Here is a 17741-nt window from a genome sequence, read left to right on the forward strand (position 1 = left end):
CTCATTGAAAAACGCCGATTGGCTAATGGCCAACAAAATACGTCAACCATGAACTAAAAGTGCCGCTATCATGCGTTTAAACAAACTATACTGTTCAAAAACCATGTTAATAGATCTATATAAATAAGGTTTTGTTGCTACATTTAACTGCCGAAAATGCTGTTATCGAGGTAATTTCCTTTGCAGGTGACGTCAGAGGTCTGACTGTGGGAAAAGTGGGAGCTCATGGATGATAGACGAGTTTCCCACTAGTAATTACGAGCTGGATAGGCGTTCAAACAGATTGTGCACAGTCGTATATGATAATTACCACCTTCCCAGTTGGTTATCAATGCAGCATAATCCGCCCGGCTGGGCTGCCTGCACTCCGCTGGGTCTTAAAGCCACACCGTAAAACATCTCAAACTGGTCTCTCCAATACAGTGCATTCAGAAAGTATTCTGAGCCCTTGACTTTTCACACATTTTGTTACAGCCTTATTTAAAAAAAAAAAAATCTCATCAATCTACGCACACTAATGACAAAGCGAAAACAGGTTTTTAGATTTTTTTTGCAAATTCATACAAAAAAATCATAATACCTTATTTACATAAGTATTCATAAGTGTTCAGACACTTTGTATGCAACTCGAAATTGAGCTCAGGTGCATCCTGTTTCCATTGATCATCCTTGAGATGTTTCTGTAACTTTATTAGAGTCCAAATTAAATTGATTGGACATGATTTGGAAAGGCACACACCTGTCTATATAAGGTCCCACAGTTGACAGTGCATGTCAGAGCAAAAACCAAGCCATGAGGTTGAAGGAATTGTCCGTAGAGCTCCGAGACATGATTTCATTTCTGCAGCATTTCTGCAGCATTGAAGGACCCCAAGAACACAGTGGCCTCATCATTCTTAAATGGAAGAAGTTTGGAACCACCAAGACTCTTCCGAGAGCTGGCCGCCCGGCCAAACTGAGAAATCGGGGGAGAAGGGCCTTGATCAGGGAGGTGACCAAGAACCCGATGGTCACGCTGACAGAGGTCCAGAGTTCCTCTGTGGAGATGGGAGAATCTTCCAGGACAACCATCTCTGCAGCACTCCACCAATCAGGCCTTTATGGTCGAGTGGCCAGACGGAAGACACTCCTCAGTAAAACAGACAGCCGCTTGGAGTTTGCCAAAAGGCACCTAAAGCACTCTCAGACCATGAGAAACAAGATTCTCTGGTCTGATGAAACCAAGATTGAGCTCTTTGGCCTGAATGCCAAGCGTCACGTCTGGACACAACCTGACACCATCCCTACGGTGAAGCATGGTGGTGGCAGCATCATGCTGTGGGGATGTTTTTCAGGGACTGGGAGACTAGTCAGGATCGAGGGAAAGATGAACGGAGCAAAGTACAGAGAGATCCTTGATGAAAACCTACTCAGGACATCAGACTGGGGTGAAGGTTCACCTTCCAACAGGACAATGACCCTAAGCACACAGCCAAGACAGCGCAGGAGTGAATTATGGACAAGTCTCAATGTCCTTGAGTGGCCCAGCCAGAGCCCGGACTTGAACCCGATCTAACATCTCTGGAGAGACCTAAAAATAGCAGCGACGCTCCCCATCCAACCTGACAGAGCTTGATAGGATCGGCAGAGAAGAATGGGAGAAACTCCTCAAATACAGGTGTGCCAAGCTTGTAGCGTCATACCTAAGACTCGAGGCTGTAATTGCTGCCAAAGGTGCTTCAACAAAGTACTGAGTAAAGGGTCTGAATACTTATGTAAATTTAATATTTAAGCATTTTATTTTAATGTGTACACATTTCTAAAACCTGTTATTGTTTTGTCATTATAGGGTATTGTGTTTAGATTGATGAGTGGAAAAAACGATTTAATACATTTTTTAATAAGGCTGTAACGTAGCAAAATGTGGAAAAAGTCAAGGGTCTGAATTGTTTCCGAATGCACTGTATCTCTCACAGAGATAGTGTTAGCCCGTTTGAATAAGCCTACTATATTGTTATCTATTAAGATTGTGTTTATAACACAATAGTGTCAGGCGAGGTTAGTGTGATTTGGAACAACGTTACAGACTTTGTTACTTTACAGGCCTAACTAGGCTTATTTACATTTCTTACAAATTATTTCCATTATTATTGCAACAGTAGCTAGGTTTCCATATAATTGGCAACAGATTTTCATGTGAATATTCTAAAATCTTTATAAAAACAATATGCAGATTTTCACACCAGAGATGTGTTTCTATCAAATTGGCTTGTTGCAGATAAAAGGCTGTGCGTGATGACACAGTGCACATGAAAAAACTTTTGCAGTTAAATTCCCATGTACCGAATCGAAAAATACAAGTCACAGTGCCTTCAGAAAGTATTCACACCCCTTAACTTTTTCCACATGTTTTACAGCCCGAATTTAAAATGGATTAAATTCAGATTTTGTGTCACTGGTCTATACACAATACCCCAAAATGTCCAAGTGGAATTATGTTTTTAGACATTTCTACAAATTAATAAATAATGAAAAGCTGAAATGTCTTGAGTCAGGCAATCCTAAATAAGTTCAGGAGTAAAAATGTGCTTAACATAGTAAGTTGCATGGACTCTGTGTACAATTATTAAAAATAACATTTTATTTCACCAGGCAAGTCAGTTAAGAACAAATTCTTATTTACAATGACGTCCTACTGAGGAACAGACGTTAACTGCCTTGTTCAGGGGCAGAACGACAGATTTTTACCTTGTCATTTTAACTTGTCAGCTCTGGGATTCAATCCAGCAACCTTTTGGTTACTGGCCCAACGCTCTAACCACTAGGCCACCTGCCGCTGAATAATTGTGTGTAACATGATTTTTTTATGACTACCTCATCTCCGTACCCCACACATAGAATTATCTGTAAGGTCCCTGCGTCGAGCAGTGAATTTCAGACACAGATTCAACCACAAAGACCAGGGAGGTTCTCCAATGCAAGTTGGGAGTTAATTGTCTTTTTTTTTGTCAACGATCTACACAAAATACTCTGTAATGTCATTGGAAGAAAAAATCTAACATTTGCAACAACAAAAAAGATTCATAATAATAAATAAACCAAAATATATTGATTACATAAGGTTATTGTCCTGCTGAAAGGTGAATTTGTCTGTTGGAAAGCAGACTAAACAAGGTTTTCCTCTAGGATTTTGCCTGTGCATAGCCATTTCTTGTCATCTTAAAAAAACTCCCTACTCATTGCCGATGACAAGCACACACATAACATGATGCAGCCACCACCATGCTTGAAAATATGAAGAGTGGTACTCAGTGATGTGTTGTGTTGGATTTTCCCCAAACATAACACTTTGTATTCAAGACGAAGTTAATTTCTTTGCCACATTTTTTTGCAGTTTTACTTTTGTGCCTTATTGCAAATAGGTTGTTTTGGAATATTTTTAGTCTGTACAGGCTTCCTTCTTTGCACTCTGTCATTTAGTAACTAAGATGTTGTTGAGTTTTCTCCTATCACATCTATTAAACTCTAACTGTTTTAAAGTCACCATTGGCCTCATGTTGAAAGCCCTGAGCGGTTTCCTGCCTCTCCGGCAACTGAGTTAGGAAGGACGCCTGCATCTTTGTAGTGACTGGGTGTATTGATACACCATCCAAAGTGTAATTAATAACTTCACCATGCTCAAAGGGATATTCCAATGTCTGTTTGTTTTATTTTTTACCCATCTACCAATTGGTGCCCTACTTTGCGAGTAACACAACAAAATGTGGAAAAAGTCAAGGGGTGTGAATACTTTCTAAAGTCCCTGTAAATGGGTTTCCATTGCATTTTAAACTCTACTGATAAATGTTCTAAATATGGCATTATGTAGTGAATGTGCCAACTGGTATTGGCACGTGCGCTCTAGCCAACAGCTTGCAGAAACAGTGTCGGTATGGCCTACATGATGAGATTAGGTCAGGGTTTCCCAAACTCGGTGCACGTTTTGTTTTTTTCCATAGCACTACACAAATAATCAAAGCTTGATGATGAGTTCCTTATGTGCTCACTTTGTGGAGCATATTTAGTTTTGTCGACATTTGGAAAGTTTACCAACAAATTAGCTGTTTCAATCAGGCCTGTCTTGACATGTTTTATCCAACATGTAAACATGTAGACTACTTTACACACATAAATATGGAAACCTAGTTATAGTTTCACAAATAGGGAAAACAACATTTTACGCACTGGGCTGGCTTATTTTAGCTTAAAAGGCTACAAGAAAATCCCTTGTGATTGCTGGGTTTTTGTTTTCGTAGCAGTTGCCCGGAGTAACTCCATAGCAAGCCAGGGACCCCGCCAGAGAGGAAGAAGCGAATCGGGAGGTTTCACTCTCGCCAGAATCTGTCCAAAATAAGCCCAAAGTATTTCTACAGTCTTATTTTGGATCTAAGCTTGTCGCTTGCCTTCCCGCCTTTGGGACAACGACTCACATTGTTAGTGCGGAGACATGAGTATCCAATCATTATATAAGCTACATATCCCTGACTGCACACACAGCAAAAACTCTATTCCGCCTCGAACACAAGTAGCGAATCAGCATAATTTCTTTAATTGCGTCCAATTTCTCAGTGAATGGACACCACTGTCAAATCTAACAACAAGCAGGGGACAATAATATCTCACGGTCCTCCAAAATGAGATGAAAGAAACCAAAACACCCTGTGACTGCAAGCATTCAGCGCAAGGACAGGCTTGTAATTTAAAGCATTGAGAGGAGGAAAAACAGGCAATGATTTGAGAATGAAATCAAATACCCAGTTTACGAGCAAGCGAGCCCTCCATTCACTGTGCGACCTCACTGCTGGGGGGCTAAATCCCGTGTGACAGCCCCCATATTTGGGAGTGAACCAAGTGAACCCCCACAAAACGTCTTTGTCGAAAGCATCTGAAAGAGCAGTAACGAGTGACAACAAACATCAGCATTCCTGCGTACATTCCTGCTCGAGTTCATTGAAATATTAGAGATCGAGCTTAGACATCCACCATTGCGCCGCCACTATTAGCCTATTTTGAGCCATTGTGTAACACGAGCTGGATAGAAACATCAAGTATGAGGCAACAGACTTATAACAGCCTATATAACATAAATATATTATCTGCACATTAGTGGGGCTTGGGGGTCTTTATGGGGTTTTCCCTGTAGTGAAAAGGCCTCAGTTTTATCCACCTGTATGTGGAAAATATTGACGATATGGTGGAAGATAAAAGTGCCCCCTCAAAAATAAATAGGTGGGTGACGCCTCTGGCGAGGGCCAATCATATAAAGTAGCTAGCTATACAGGGACTATCTATGGCATAACACACTAGTCCTCCTACTACAGCAGCATACAGGGCCAGATAGATTCATTCCTGAGAAGCAGTAGCCTGCTATGACCATCCTGATCTTGCGAGCTTCGATTCTATTTTGCTACACAGATTCAGTGACTGATTGATATAGTAAAAAAAAAAGAGTGCAGCAGTAAGGATGGTCTTGGACAGTGTTTGTGGAGTAGTGAACTACATGTAGTTCAACTAGTAATTCAATTACATTTGGTAGTTGCTTGGTGGTAGTTGAACTAAATTCAAATCTAGGTAGTGTTTTCAGTAGTTAACAACTTTTTTGCCATGTAGTGGTGTAGCTAACTATGGGAACTACACAAATTCTTTCGCAAAATATATATTTTTCAAATATGGGGGTAAATAGGCAATTTCCTTTTATTTTTCATAATCAGACCTGCATAATTCTCATTTGAAACATTATTTTTGTGTTTAGTAGGCTAAATTACAGTTAACACCTGACTCCAGAGTGATCTGTTCTTACAATATGTAGTCTGTGACATTTCAGATATGATCATTTTTCCAGAAGTACAGTAGCTCGGATGTGCAGTAGTGAACACATTTTTCAAAGTAGCTTTAGTTAAATAAACTATATTACTCTTAAGGGTAGCTTTAGTGTAGCTTAACTTCTTCGAGTGTAAAGTAATGGGTAAACCAAGATTTCAGAGTAGCTTCCACAACACTGGTTGTGGATCAGGCTAGAGAAGCAGAACCCTGCTGGAAACCAAAAGCATGAGTTAATTTACAAGTGGCCAAGGTTATACTAATTCATAATGATCGAGACAAATCAGGGATGGCGATAACCAGTCGTGGATTTTTAAGGACTATTCAAACTGTCCTTCTCACGTTAAAACTCTCTCTAGCCAGACCTTTGTTTTTCCTTTCCTATGGCTTTCACCCCCTTCCCCACTCTCTCCCTGGGTGGCCTTTCCAGAGAGGGAGATTTGACCTGATCAACTTCACTTTGACCTTTGACCCAAGTGCTGTGTAGACTTCTGCAGTAGAGCACAATGGACCAAGCCACTCACCCTCCTTGTCCAGTCTCATTTGGTTGGAATACGGAGCTCTATTCTGTGGGCCACAATATTTTTTTGTGTAGGCGCCATCTGCGCCTACACATAATTAGGGTATACGGTAAGACAGTTATATACATTTAATAAGGCATTATTAAGTTATATTCAATGGATATATCCAACAGCAGCCAATCTTACATGGCTTGAATGTTACCTCCAAAGGTGTAATGATATCATATAAAAGCTCTGCTTTTCCCTTTGAATCATTAAAAAAAGATTAGCAGTAGCATTTGAATTTTGAATGAGCAATTTTAAGTTGAGTATAGTGCATATCAGGTGTAAACTCCCTCTCGTCTTACCAATCTAAATGCTTAATGACTAGTGTTCAAGAGCACATTTTATAGAACGCAAGCCTAGAACAGGAAGTCCTAACTCCAGGACTGCGTACGCCCTCCAGTGGTGAATAACATAACGGCGAGGGTATTTGTTGCTGTGAGTTTTGGGTAGGATTCTGCTGTTAAAGCCTATGCAGTGCACCACCTGTGTATTCCCATCATGAGTGGTGCTCAATAGCCCTGTGTGCGTTGCTCTCATGCTGAGTTGCTCTCATGCTGAGCTGCCATATGTCATGGGAACACACCACTAGGCAGAAACTAGTGAGTCTGCAACAGCAGGAGAATATATAGGCATATGCTTACACAATTTATAACAGCCTACATTCTAACATTCTACAATGTTACCGGCTTTGTGTATTATATACATACTGAACAAAAATATAAGACACAACATGCAATAATTTCTAAGATTTTACTGGGTCACAGTTCATATAAGGAAATCAATAAATTTAAATAAATTCATTAGACCCTAATCTATGGAAGTCACATGAGGGCAGGGGTGCAGCCATGGGTGGGCCTTGGAGGGCATCGGCCCAGCCAATCAGAATGACTTTATCCCCACAAGAGGGCTTTATTACAGACATACTCAACATCCCTGCAAGTGAAGCCAGATATGGTTATGGGTGGTCTGCAGTTTGAGGCCGGTTGGACGCAGCTTATGGTAGAGAAATTAACATTCAATTCTCTGGCAATAGCTTTGGTGGACATTCCTGCAGTCAGCATGCCAATTGTACGCTCCCTCAACTTGAGACATCCATGGCATTCTGTTGTGACAAAACTGCACATTTCAAGTGGCCTTTTGTCCCAAGCACAAAGTGCACCTGAGTAATGATCATGCTGTTTAATCATCTTCTTGATATGCCACACCTGTCAGGTGAATGAATTGTCTTGGCAAAGGAGAAACGCTCACTAACATGAATGTAAACAAATGTGCACAATTTTAGAAATAAGCTTTTTGTGAACAATTTCTGGGATTCCCCCCCCCCAGCTCATTTAACATGGGACCAACACTTCACATGATGCATTTATATTTTTGTTCAGTTACATTCGTTAAGATTAAGGCTGCTTATAGTTTTGGCCAATCTTTCAATAGGAATTTGAGATATAGCTGAAACTGGTACAACTTTAGCATTTCCAGAGATTTTGCTAGGGTTTCTGATGAGTATTGTGAATGAATAACCAATGCCAAATTAAAATTGCTGGCCAAGTTAGCCATTGTGCAATAGAAAGAAAGCCTCTCACTCTAGGAGCTCAGATGGAATAATTTAATAACCAACGATTCGACAGACATGCTGTCTTAATCTGTCAAAGCGTTTATTCAATAATTGCATCTGAGCTCCTAGAGTTTGAGGATATCCTTTTATTTCTCAAGTGTTCTACTCCGCTAGCCAGAACCTAACCTAAACAAGTGACCGTTTCTTTCGCCTCCAGATTAGCCATTGTGGATGGCGCTCAAGTACGAAGGAGTTGTTGTGCGGTAGCCCTGGTCAGTTCAGGGTCAACAACAAATCACACATTCAATCACAACATCTAAGTCCAGTCTGCCCTCACAATCAGTACCTCACAAACTAAATGACGAGAAAGAACTTGGGCAAGATGATTACTGCTCAGAACTTTTATTCAGATGGAAACGGTTAAAATGAAATTAAAATATACAATTTTAATGGGCAGGTCTTTGAGGCGTATTGATGCGGCGGAAGGCACAGAGGCAGCCCCCCTTGCCAGAGCCACCCACGGCAGACCTACGGCTGAAGTTTTTAAAAGGTGAAAATGAAGGGGATAAGCAGGATAACTCAAGAGTTGTGTATAAAAAAAAAAGGAGACAAATGTAGTTTGTTAATGTGGAAACCCCCCATCTGAGATGTCCTCATTTTGCTCAGTGCTAAAGCTCTCTCCTTTTCCATTTTCCTCTATAGGAGTTCTCAGATGTATTTTTGTAATGTCTTCCTGCAGTTTTGAAAAAGTAAACAAAAACGTCTTTCAAAAATAAAATGCAGCAACCACATTTCATGTTCTACTATTACATATACAGTATATATATATATAAATACATACATAAATATCTTACATGTACAACCAATTTTGAAAAAGGAAAAGAGAAAGAAAAATGAATGGGGGAGTTGGAGAAGGGACACACAGCCTTTAGGATGGGGGGCCAGGACAGACTCCCCAGGTGTACCCTTCAGTTGGCCCAGTAAGGGCTTCCATAACTGGACTTGTTGCCCTGGCTCTTCTGCTGCATGCTGCTGGACTGGTTGCGCTGACCCGGACCACCCTACAGGGGGAGACAGAATGCACACACACCCCACAGTCAATTATTGGCTATTGGGTCAAACTAGGGAGAGGGGTATTTACTAGAGGGTAGAAAAGTTGTTTGAGCAAGATGGGAATATACAGAAACGGCACTTCCTAGTCAAAACTCATTGGAACCCATCCCAGAACCCCATCTCCACTTTTTATTTATATACTCAGCGGCTCCTGAGTGGCGCAACGGTCTAAGGCACTGCATCTCAGTGCAAGAGGCGTCACTACAGTCCCAGGTTCGAATGACTGTAGTGTTTATCAGCTGAATCACATCCGGCCATGATTGGGAGTCCCATAAGGCGGTGCACAACTGGCCCTGCATCGTCCGGGTTTGGCCGGGGTAGGCCGTCATTGTAAATAAGAATTTGTTCTTAACTGACTTGCCTAGTTGAAGGTGAAATAAAATAAAAAATATGTTCATGATATGTTAACCGTAACAGTCTTACGCCCTATCTTGACAGACCATTAAAACCTTTGCGATCTGTCGGAAGTCATTCACCACTGCAGTTCAGCTCCGACACCAAGTCCATGTATGTCTATGGTGTTTATCAACAACAGGAGGAGAATGTTAAGTGTATGGTGTTTATCAACAACAGGTTGAAGGGATGTTACCTGTCCGTCTTGGGTGAGGTGGTGGTGTAGCAGCTGGGAGTGTGGCTGCTGGTGGGCAGGCAGAATGTGGAGGAAGGGTGGCGGGGCGTAACCGGGGGCACCGCCGGGGTTCAGAGGGCCCGTGCCCCCCAGCGCAGACGGCAGGCTGAAGGGAGGGGGCGTTCCCGCGTGGAAACCCTGCTTATCAAAAGACTGGGGTTGGGGGCAGTGAACAGAGTGTGGAGAAGCCCATTATATTATGTAATATCTGAGCATAAGAGGTATGATCCTGAATTTATCCTCATTCATATTTCAATCCTGTGGAACTGAGGAGGTCTGCTCCTTAAGATCAATTAATCCAACCAGCCGTATCAATTAAAGCCGCTTATTCTCAGACATGTCTCAAACCAATGATTTGTATACACATCATTGGCTGAAACTCTAAAACTATACAGCAACTAGTGATGTCACGACACACCGATTCCATTTTGTGTGGCAAAAAATAATACATGAAACAGACTAAACTATGTTCTTTTAAAACCTACTTTTGTAAAATATTGTGTGCTATAGCTTGGAAATGAAACGTGACTCTGGGTGACAACATAAGGCAGTTCTTTTTCCAAAATTAGGATCGTTTTCCCTCAAGAAATGAAATCTGATACATGTTTTGTTTCCCTTGCTTCCTGGTATCGCGACAAAACTAACAGCAACAACTATAAACCAGGTGTTGACTGACTTCAGCATAGGTCACAGTACACAGAATGTTACTGAGCTCACCTGTGTCTTGCTGTACATTGAAGCGCCAATATCGGTCACCCCTCCACTGCTGCCTGAGCTGGACAAACCTGGAGCTGTGAGCGAGAGGCCACAAACATGTCAGTTTGCCCTCGCGAGGCGGCACGGTGTCAGTAGGCAATTTTCAACATTTCAAGAGTTAGTAGTGACTGAGGGAGTATTTCTTAGTTAGTAGTGAGGGGGGTGTTTCAGAACAGTAGTGTGTATATATATATATCTATATATCACGGCCGATAACAAGTGAAGGGGGCGGGGAGGGGAAGGGGGGGTGCGTCCTGGGGCAGCTGAGTTCAGTGAGTGTACCTTTCCCTGGGCCGCTGCCAGCTGATTTGGCCTGTGACTGGGCAGAGCCTCCGTACCCTCCCTTACTGTACTCCCCCGCGTGGCCCTGAGACAGGTCGTCAAAAGCTGAGAGGAGGAATGGAAGAGGACCAGGAGGAACGAGTAAAGTGGATGGGGAGAGTAAAAAGGACAGCAGAGGAAGGGGGATGGGTAAGGGGGAGAAGAAGAACCGAGAGAGAAGCAATAAGGCAACTGGCTAGAATAGCATGTGAACAGCGACTATATCCGGCAGGGGGGTGGGGCCATGCTCGCTAAGCAAGAACTCTCCTTCTCAGCCACACACAGTCTGATTTCAGTTCACTCTCTCTCTCACTCACTGACACACACACCTGTTCCATACGCATGCTGGCCGTAGCTAGGCTGATGCTGTTGGTGGTACTGGCTGGAGTGGTTCCCCAAGCCCATGTTGGGCTGCTTGGCCGAGGCCGGAGGCACAAAAACGGTGGGGCCGTACTGGAAGGCGCTGGGCACCCCGGGCATGCCGGCGTAGTAAGGAAGGCCGGTGTAGCCGTAGCCTGGGGGCAGAGGTGGATTGAGGAAGGCCTGGTTCTGCTGGCCCTGGCTCTGTCCCAGACCTTGGCTCTGAGCCTGGGGGGGCTGCTGGGGCTGAGCGGAGGGGCCTTGCGACAGGCTGGTGGGGGGAGCTGGGGAAGACGAGTCCCCTCTGCCAAACTTGGTCGCTTCACCTAAAAGAGAGGGGAGATAGTGATCAATATGGGCCTGATTCATACTTTATTAATGCTTTTCCTACCCACTTCTCAGTAGTATTCAGACTTGCATTATGAAGGTGCGTAACGGGCTTTGCAGGTGTGGTTCCCCTGCGCTGCTGAATACATATAATTCAATTGCTGAAAACTCCCACTTGCTGGCTAACAGGTTTTCTTGTCGAGTTCACTCAATAGGGTTTTGTACATTTATCTAAATCCATCCCTTTAAATTAGGTGTACCTTTAATTAGAATTCAGACTCTATAGAATATATGGAGTTCAGAATATTAGGCTAAAAATATTAAGGATCAATAACAGAAGGCCATGTACATACAGCCATGTTACTTTCTGCACCAATTGGTAAATAAAAACTGATATTGTATATTATTTATGGTTAGGAAAGTATTTATGAATAATAAAACAGGTTTGGAGATCCTTTATGCACCAAATACATTGGTAAATCAAAAATAGTAGTTTAATTCATCCTGAAAAGTTGCCATAGTCACTTGTTCAATCCATGAAATGTTGGGAAGGGGAGGAGTGTACAAAAGGCGTTGAACAATAGTCCTAAAAATCTTCACAAATAATTATTAATGGAACTGATGACAACGGTCCAGTAGTCATGTGCCATGTTTAAACTGCTACGCAGTCTGGGGGTCCATAATAATTCAAAATAGGCTACATGTCCCAAATTATTGCATAACTTGTAATACGTTTGTCTAATATGATCTACTATTGCTAGCGATCCTCAGGAACAACCAAACGAACGTGACAGAGGAAAGAAAAGGTAAACTAACACTAACGTCAGTAACAGTTAAATGTGGGTATAACTGACGGTGGCTACTAATAGTGGTTCATATTTAAAACAAAACAAATTATTTAAAAAAGTGAGAAGTCTGGGCATGTATAGTGAACAAAAACAAATGCAACATGTTGGTTCCATGTTTCATGAGCGGAAATAAGACGCACAAAAAGCGTATCTCCAAAATTTTGTGACCAATTTATTTACATCCCTGTTAGTGAGCATTTCTCTTTTGCCAAGATAATACACCCACCTGACAAGTGTGGCATATCAAGAAGCTGATTAAACAGTATGATCATTACACAGGTGCACTTTGTGCTGGGGACAATAAAAGGCCACTAAAAATTTGCAATTGTCACAACATAATGCCACAGACGTCTCAAGTTGGGGGAAGCTCATCTGCATGCTCATCGTCCTCACCAGGGTCTTGACCTGACTGCAGTTTGCAGACCTGCCAACCCTGTCCAACTTTTTAAGAATACCAGAAGCGCACAGCAAATTGGAGATAACTAATGTTTTTCTTAGCACATGCCCCCAAGTTTAGTCTCTATAGTAAAGGAACGCTTGTCACCTCTCAAACAGGGCCAATCACTAGGGCCAGCTCACAAGTATTGGCTTTTAGACATGGTTCCTAATCAACACTAAAAGCTAAATAATTTGGAAAACATAAAAACAAAACAAATGATCGCGTCGACACAGACCGCAAACTGGCTACACAAAGCTTAAGTAGGCTAATGCAAAGAGAATCTGCCAGCTGTTCGCTAGAAGAGGCAGGTGTTTAAAGCCGATGTAAAGGTGCCTATTGGATTTCTTTGCAGCGCATACATCATTTCAGATTTTCAAAATTGACAGAATCTCAAATCTAGTGCCAAGGCATTTTAGAAGCATTGCCTCTATAGCTAACACCGGACACCCATTCATTCTTCATCAGTCTTCTAAACTCCATTTAATCCCAAGATGTTTATTGTTTCAATATGCTTTGTGTTGTAGTCACGACAGACAGATATATAGTAAAGCAAACTTTACTAGGCATGTTGTCAACCAGCACATTAATAAAAGTAACAACTGGTTTCCATTTCCTGTGTAACATCAATATTGCTACATGTCCTCTTTTTAATTTTTTAAAACAACAAAAGGCAGACTCCACCTAACTTTGGCTTGTAGTCCATGTCTGCAATAAACTGGAATGTGAACTGAATGTTTGTTTACTGTCTGACTGTGCATTATTTATTATTATTTTTTACCTTCACACAAATTCTTTCAGGTGTATAGGTCTTCGGATGGCCCTACCAGACCTTGTGTGGAGTGTGTTGATTACATCAGGAGGTGCTTAACCTGAGATGTTTGGATCTTCGTGTTGAGGTGCATCGTTCACCTCTAGGTTGTGTTCTGTGTTCTGCTGGGCGTCGGCTGGTGCTCTGTTCACTGGCTCTGTGCCAGGCTCCTCAACAGTGGGGAAATCCTCTATTTCTCAGCTCTTCCTCAGGTGTCACCTGTTCCTCCTGAAGACTTGTCCCTGTTTTGTCTTCACCTCGTAGGACCTTTGCTCCACAGGTCTGACTACTGTGGCCCTCTGCCACCACCGTTTCTGTCCTGTGAGTGGCTGAACTCACCCGGTCATCTCGTTGCAGCACTGTGAGATCCTTAGCAGAGGTGTCGTAGTACTTTGCCTGTTTCTGTTTTCTCATTGTACTTCTCCAGCTGACAGTTTGCCATCCCCGGTCTCAGAAGATTTTCACTCATTAGTAGTGTCTTTGTACGTCTTCCCATGAGCACCATTGCAGGGCTGCTGTCTGTTCCTTGTGACGGGGTATTTCTGTGATCCAGCATGGCCAGGTATGGGTCAACACCTGCTCTCTTTGCTTTTGCCATCAGTCTTTTGGCTGTTTTCACTGCCGATTCCACTTTCCCATTACTTTGCAGGTATCCTGGAGACTATGTTTTGTGTGTAAAGTCCCAAGCCTTGCTGAAACTTCGGAACTCGTCTGAAGAGTACTGGGGACCATTGTCTGAGTAAAGGATGTCAGGTATGCCATAGCGTGAAAAGTGTGTCTTCAGTTTTCAAATTACTGTTTTCAACTGTGTGTTCTCCAAATGGTCCACTTCCCAGAAGTTGGAGAGAATCAACTGTGACCATGTAGTCTGTCGATGAACTGGAACAGGTCAGTCCCTATATTTTCCCAGGGACGCTTTGGTGCTTCGTGTGGCCTCCGTGTGGCCTCAACGTTTCTTTCTGCTGCTTCATACCTCATGCAGTGCAGGTGCTATATTGTGCCATGTATGTTCTCAGCTGTGCATTCATGCCTGACCAGTAGACACAGTCGCAAGCTCTTCACAGACATCCCTCTGTTCCTATGTTTGAGGAATGGATTCTCTGCATTATCTCTGACCTGAGGGCAGTAGGCACAACGACTTGCTCACCTCTGAAGATAATTCCATTTTTGCACACTCAGCTCATCTCTGTTGTGAAAATACATGGCTACTTCCAAGGGTACATGTCCTTTCACTTCAGGCCACCCCTGCAGGACCACATTTTTCAGTGTCTGGAGCTCCCGGTCCAGCTCAGTGGCTCTCTGGATGTGCTTTAGTCTCTCGCTTGACACAGGGAGGTAGTGTATCATATTGATTGATTCCACTTTGACCTCCACAGGGCCTCTGTTGTCTTGTTCTGTGAGGTATGCCCTGCTCAGGGTGTCGGCCAGCACCACATGTTTTCCCGGAATGTATTCCGGGAAACACCACATGAATTCCCGGAGACTGACCTCGTAGTTTTGGAGTCTCATGAGCATGCGTTGTAGTCTTTTTGGTGCACTGAGGAGAGGCTTTGTCATGATGCTCTCTAGAGGCTTGTGATCTGACTGCACTTCCACAGTTCGTCCATATGTGAATTGGTGGAACCTCTCCATGCCAAACACCACTGCAAGCAGCTCCTTCTCCATCTGTGCATATCCTTTTTCAGTCTGTCAGGGCTCTGCTGGCGTATGCTATTGGTTGTCCTCCCTGCATCAAGGCTGCTCCTAACCCACTCTCTGAAGCATCACACTGTAGTACAAGCTGCTCTGTTGAGTTGTAGTATTTCAGCACAGGGGTCTGTATAATGGTATCCCTGATTTTATTGAAAGCCTGCTCATGTCTCTGACCACTCCCACAGTGAGTCCTTGTGTGTTAGCTATTGCAGTGGCTTGCAGAGATCTGTGGCGTGGCTGCAGAACTTGGCTAGGTAGTTGACCATGCCCAGGAAGCGCTGCATCCCCTGCACATCTGCAGGCCTAGGCATCTGTTTGATGGCTGTCACTTTTCCTGGGTCCACTTTCAACCCCTCTGATGTTAGCAGACGGCCAATGTAGGGCACTTCAGCCGGAGCTGCAGCTTCTCAGGATTCAGCTTGATATTGAGCTTCCTGCATCTGTCCAGGCGCATTTTCAGGTTTTTGTCATGGTCCAGAGTCACCGCTTCATCATTGTCTCCTCCTCCCACAATCAGGATGTCATCTACAATGATTTTGACTCATGGAAGTCCTTCCATTGCCTGGTTCAACTTCCTCTGAAACATCTGGGGCTGGACTGATTCCCATTGGCATGCGCAGCCACCTGTAGCGTCCCATGGGTGTAGAGAACGTGATAGCTGGATTCCTCCTCCAGTTCCACATGCCAAAATCCATTTTTTACATCACAAACAGAGAACACGCGTGCTCTATCCAGATCTGGCAGCACGTCTTCAATAGTGGGAAGTGGGTAATGGCTCCTCTTGAGCGCCTTGTTGAGAGGTTTTGGATCAATGCACACTTAGTTTTCCAGACGGTTTCTTCACTACGATCAGGCTGCTAATCCAATCTGTGCCTTTTTCAACTGCTTTTATCATCCTTTTCTCTAGAACACTGAGCTCCTCTTTGATTGGTTTATATAGTGCTACTGGCACTCTTCTCTTTGGCAGCTGGACGGGCTCCACTCGCTCATCCACTTCCAGCTTGCCAGGTAAGCATCCATCTCCCTGGAATACATCAGAGTACTCCTTGTTTAATTTGCTCTTTAGTCCAGGATCCTGTTTTCTTGATGGCCAGGATGTTGTGATGCTGCACAGTAATTAACTCCATTGCCTGGACAGCCTTACTGCCTAGAATGAGCCTGTGCACATTCTCGTTGACTACAATGAACTCAACTCGGTAGGTTTTATTATTGCGTGGATTGATCACTTTAAGTGTGCACTTCCCCAGTGGCGTCAGAGTACTCATGTTATACATCACGCATACCTGACTGCAGGGCTCTAGGTGACCGTCTTTTGAGGTTTGCAGGGATAACATTACAACTAGCACCACAATCCAGCTGAAATCTGACTGACTTTTTGTTGACCAGCATGGTTGCAAAGAGAGTTGCATTTGGGGTCTGTGGTTTTCTCCTGCACCACATTGATGCTCTGACTTTGGCCCTAGTGTGATGCACAGAACATCCTCACCACTGAGTCAGCTGACGCATTCTCCATTGCCAGGACTGTTTCTCTTGCTGGTCCCTGCACTTTTGCAAACCATAGAGAAGTGATTGTTTTTTCCCACAGGATTTACATTTTTGTCCATATGCAGGGCATTTTTCCTTTTTTTCTCTCTCATGTGTCCGTCCACAGTATCTGCTTTGTATAATGCTCTGTCCCTCTGTAGGGTCTCCTCTCCCTCTCGGCCTCTCTTTCTGTGTTACTGCATGCACTGCTACAGGGCCCTGCACATTTATGACTTTAGCTCTCTGTCTGGACAGTTCTGCAGCTCGTCCAATCTGTATGGATTTCTCTAAACTGAGATCAGTCTCTCTGAGTAAGTGCTCTCTTAAGTGTGGGTCACACGTGCCACACACAATCCTGTCCCTGATGAGAGTCTGATTACTCCAAAGATGCAGGTGGCCACGAGTCCTCAATTCAGTGAGATATTTGTCTAAACTCTCATCTTGGCCCTGACTTGACATGAAAAAATTCTCTCTCAATTGATAAATTTTTCTTGGGATCACAATTCATCCAATGCTGCAATTACTTCCTCAGGGAGATTGTCTTTTGTACTGCCCACACAAATCTCTGCCTTTTACCCCAATGAGATAATACAGTAGCTTCACTTTGTAGTCATCAGGTTTTTCTCTCATTGTAAGAGCCATGTACAAATTGAATTCCTCTTTCCATCTTTTCCAGGTCAGTGCTAAATTACAATCAAAGTAAATTTTTCCCTGGAGGTTTCAGTGCATTTTCCATGGTGATTTAGTTGTAGAATGGAACGTTAGCTACTAACGAAACTGCTTGTATCCAATAGCCAGTTAGCTTTTAGCATAGAGTCACTCACGATAGCCAGCAAACTTAGACGTTCCGCGCGATGACTAGGCTGTAAACGCGGCACTTTTTCAAACTGCCGCCTGGGATGTATTCTTCATTTACATCGATGAGATCCAGGTTCTTTTGAGTACCGCTGCCACCATGTTTCAATATGC

General features: G+C 43.3%; 1 protein-coding gene across 5 annotated transcripts in view; it reads right to left on the minus strand.

The window, feature by feature from the left end:
• Window positions 1-8342: 8342 nt before the first annotated feature.
• The window catches only part of LOC111973886 (ubiquitin-associated protein 2), a 31479-nt gene continuing 22080 nt past the window's right edge, over window positions 8343-17741 (minus strand). For 4 of the 5 annotated variants that reach the window (XM_024001334.2, XM_024001331.2, XM_024001332.2 and 1 more), the window contains exons 23-27: window positions 11104-11460; window positions 10736-10840; window positions 10415-10488; window positions 9659-9850; window positions 8343-9017 (exon numbers count right to left, since the gene is read on the minus strand). In XM_024001334.2, the coding sequence (XP_023857102.1) occupies window positions 8925-9017; window positions 9659-9850; window positions 10415-10488; window positions 10736-10840; window positions 11104-11460 (821 nt within the window). In that variant the 3' untranslated portion in view covers window positions 8343-8924. The remainder of the gene's footprint in view (window positions 9018-9658; window positions 9851-10414; window positions 10489-10735; window positions 10841-11103; window positions 11461-17741) is intronic. The other variant, XM_024001335.2, reaches the window with a different exon arrangement.

The sequence above is a fragment of the Salvelinus sp. IW2-2015 genome, linkage group LG15, assembly GCF_002910315.2.
Source record: "Salvelinus sp. IW2-2015 linkage group LG15, ASM291031v2, whole genome shotgun sequence".
Lineage (NCBI taxonomy): Eukaryota > Metazoa > Chordata > Actinopteri > Salmoniformes > Salmonidae > Salvelinus > Salvelinus sp. IW2-2015.